Genomic DNA, 4,305 nt, shown 5'->3' with positions numbered 1-4,305 from the left:
GTGGACAGCGACACTGTGACGTGCGTGTGAACGCATCACGAGGTGTGGATGAATGAATGGACAGTCTTGTGAAATAATAACTGACAGGTATAGACAAAGGCGTCCCCACCTTTTTGCTCATTCCGCAGATGTCTTTTTCTGTGGACAAGCGCCCTGAGACTGTGATGACGGAATTGTCAGCAGTGGGCTGGTGCATAGTGACGTCTTTGTGCACGCCTGTTTGTTTTGCACGCCGGCCACACCACAATAATGCAATGACCCTGAAAAGAAAAGCACAAAGGTGAGCAAGGTGGGAGGAATGATCTCCATACGTCTTCCTGTGGCTGTCACGGGGCCTTATAAAGAGGCAAAAGTCACACAGACACAACGAGACACCCGAGACCTCAAGTGATCGAAGACGCAGAAACACAATTAAGTCAACACTTGGTAAGTGCAAGATTCTTCTGTCTACTGATGCTGATATTGTACTTGAACATTTCTGCGTAACATTTATTAAACATGTTGCTAAAAATGATTGTAACAATATAGAAGCGATGTGGATATTATGTATGTTTCATTTTTGTTCTTATATTGTAAAATATTTTTCCCCTTATAGTAATATAACTGAATTCTCAAATAATCTTGATTTATTTGTCAAATTTATTCTTGTACATTCTTTCTCTTCATAATATTACATATATATATATATATATAATTATTATTTTCTACTCCTCATAATATGACTTTTGATTTAGGGGAAGGAGGGGAGATTTGTCTCCCCTTCCCCCTAAAGGTTATGACAACTTTTTATTATTATTATTATCATGATCTACATAATAAATATAAACTTCAAGTTGCTCTCCTGTTATATTCGATATAGTCTCACTTTTTTTTTCTTGTAATATTGAAACTTTACTGGGTTATAATTTTTATTTCTTCGAGCATTATTGCAATGTCAATGTCATTAAAATGCACATCACAAAGCAATACAAAGTCCATATAAAACAAATAAGAACATTGCAATAAGACAACAGAATGTCACAGTAAGACGACAAGATAAAAACATAACAATGTAAAAAGAGTTTATGGTCGCAGTTCCGATTGTCCTTCAGCCAACATTTAAGATTTTCTTTGAAGGATGAGTATGTGAGACATTTTTGTGACAGTACAACGTTATTCATTAAAAAAAATTATATCATAGTATGTTCTTTTCTTTTTAGTATATAAGCAATTATTAAAATGAATAAACTTCTTTCTTTTTTGTTTTTAGATATTTGTGAGGTTTGTTTTCTTGGGGAAAAAATGCTCTGGCTAATCTTGCTCCAACTCCTGATCACCGGTAAGCACCTCTGTCTTTTTTCTGCACTTCACATCTATTGAGGACGACGCCCAAGTTCATGCTTTCTTTCTTTTTTTGTTGTTGTTCCATAGCATCCGTAAATGCTGAGGTCAATGCAAACACAGCAACTGGCAACACCGCAACCACAGCTGGCAACACAGCAACTGGCAACACCGCAACCACAGCTGGCAACACTGTGACGGGCAACACCGCAACCACAGCAACTGGCAACACCGCAACCACAGCTGGAAACACAGCAACTGGTAACACCGCAACCACAGCTGGCAACACAGCAACTGGCAACACCGCAACCACAGCTGGCAACACTGTGACGGGCAACACCGCAACCACAGCAACTGGCAACACCGCAACCACAGCTGGAAACACAGCAACTGGTAACACCGCAACCACAGCTGGCAACACTGCAACCACACCTGGCAACACAGCAACTGGCAACACAGCAACCACACCTGGCAACACCGCAACCACAGTAACTGGCAACACTGCAACCACAGCTGGAAACACAGCAACTGGTAACACCGCAACCACTGCTGGCAACACAGCAACTGGCAACACTGCAACCACACCTGGCAACACCGCAACTGGCAACACTGCAACCACAGCTGGAAACACAGCAACTGGTAACACCGCAACCACAGCTGGCAACACTGCAACCACACCTGGCAACACAGCAACTGGCAACACAGCAACCACACCTGGCAACACCGCAACCACAGTAACTGGCAACACTGCAACCACAGCTGGAAACACAGCAACTGGTAACACCGCAACCACTGCTGGCAACACAGCAACTGGCAACACTGCAACCACACCTGGCAACACCGCAACTGGCAACACTGCAACCACAGCTGGAAACACAGCAACTGGTAACACCGCAACCACAGCTGGCAACACAGCAACTGGTAACACTGCAACCACAGCTGGCAACACAGCAACTGGTAACACCGCAACCACAGCTGGCAACACAGCAACTGGCAACACCGCAACCACAGCTGGCAACACTGCGACGGGCAACACCGCAACCACAGCAACTGGCAACACCGCAACCACAGCTGGAAACACAGCAACTGGTAACACTGCAACCACACCTGGCAACACAGCAACTGGCAACACTGCAACCACACCTGGCAACACCGCAACTGGCAACACTGCAACCACAGCTGGCAACACAGCAACTGGTAACACCGCAACCACAGCTGGCAACACAGCAACTGGCAACACTGCAACCACAGCTGGCAACACTGCAACAAGCATCACCGCAACCACACCTGGCAACACTGCAACCACACCTGGCAACACAGCAACTGGCAACACTGCAACCACACCTGGCAACACCGCAACCACAGTAACTGGCAACACTGCAACCACAGCTGGAAACACAGCAACTGGTAACACCGCAACCACTGCTGGCAACACAGCAACTGGCAACACTGCAACCACACCTGGCAACACCGCAACTGGCAACACTGCAACCACAGCTGGAAACACAGCAACTGGTAACACCGCAACTACAGCTGGCAACACAGCAACTGGTAACACTGCAACCACAGCTGGCAACACAGCAACTGGTAACACCGCAACCACAGCTGGCAACACAGCAACTGGCAACACCGCAACCACAGCTGGCAACACTGCGACGGGCAACACCGCAACCACAGCAACTGGCAACACCGCAACCACAGTTGGAAACACAGCAACTGGTAACACTGCAACCACACCTGGCAACACAGCAACTGGCAACACTGCAACCACACCTGGCAACACCGCAACTGGCAACACTGCAACCACAGCTGGCAACACAGCAACTGGTAACACCGCAACCACAGCTGGCAACACAGCAACTGGCAACACCGCAACCACAGCTGGCAACACTGCGACGGGCAACACCGCAACCACAGCAACTGGCAACACCGCAACCACAGCTGGCAACACAGCAACTGGCAACACCGCAACCACAGCAACTGGCAACACCGCAACCACAGCTGGCAACACTGCGACGGGCAACACCGCAACCACAGCAACTGGCAACACCGCAACCACAGCTGGAAACATAGCAACTGGTAACACCGCAACCGCAGCTGGCAACACTGTGACGGGCATCACCGCAACCACATCTGGCAACACTGCAACCACACCTGGCAACACAGCAACTGGCAACACTGCAACCACAGCTGCAATGACGACAAGTGCCGCTGCCATGTCCAACCACGTCAGCAGTGTACTTTTATGTCACCTTAGCGTGGCACTCCTTAAACTCTACACAATATAAACCAGTTGATATTGTTGATTTTATTTAAAATGTCACCGAACACGCGTTGATAGGTCAAAACAAAGATCTGGATGATACAGTGTGTTTTACTGTTGTCATTTAAGAAAGGTTTTATAATTTTGACAACCTATTATTTAATGTTCATTATGACTGTGTGCCAGTATTAAGTATTTTAATTTTTTTTTTTATTTCAACTCTCATTTATAAATATGAATGTGTGATTGTGAAAGTATGAAATGGCAATATTGCACAGATATTGTAATTTATTTAAATTGAATATATCGAAGTAAATAAATAAATAAATCTATTTAAATGTGTGCTGATTTACATGATATGTTATGAACGTGTCCGTTTCATCATCTGCATTATATTGAAGATTGTGCATTTTCCACATTTTGACATTTCATAGCAATAAAAACAGCATACATTTTTTGGTTTACGTTGAAATAATGACTTTTCCAAAAGTGACCCAAAATACACCAAAATAAACGTATTATTAAAAAAAGTCATTATTTTATCCAGGGCCTTTAAAGGTGCATTGTGCAGTTTAAAAAGGTAATATTTAAGCTTTTTTTTTTACATCATACATGCTCCACCAATGCCCAGATGAGTACGAAGAGCCCTGACAGTTTTACTCCGACTGCACCTATCAGCTTTTATCTTCCCTCTACAGTAGAGTGTGTGGACCCGCACACTC

The 4,305-nt window shown here is 45.0% G+C and overlaps 1 protein-coding gene across 1 annotated transcript; it reads left to right on the top strand.

Moving 5' to 3' along the window:
* The first annotated feature begins 329 nt into the window (after positions 1-329).
* On the top strand, positions 330-3,915 carry LOC147169602 (uncharacterized). Its single transcript, XM_086082908.1, has 3 exons — positions 330-426; positions 1,250-1,318; positions 1,411-3,915. The coding sequence occupies exons 2-3, from the start codon at positions 1,282-1,284 to the stop codon at positions 3,606-3,608; spliced, it is 2,235 nt and encodes a 744-aa protein (XP_085939034.1). The 5' UTR covers positions 330-426; positions 1,250-1,281; the 3' UTR covers positions 3,609-3,915.
* Positions 3,916-4,305: the final 390 nt, after the last annotated feature.

This window comes from Leptonotus elevatus, chromosome 8, assembly GCF_054856555.1.
Source record: "Leptonotus elevatus isolate MCC_2025b chromosome 8, RoL_Lele_1.0, whole genome shotgun sequence".
Classification (NCBI taxonomy): Eukaryota; Metazoa; Chordata; class Actinopteri; order Syngnathiformes; family Syngnathidae; genus Leptonotus; species Leptonotus elevatus.
Note: the sequence above shows the minus strand (reverse complement) of the source record. Positions and strands in the feature narration are given on the sequence as shown.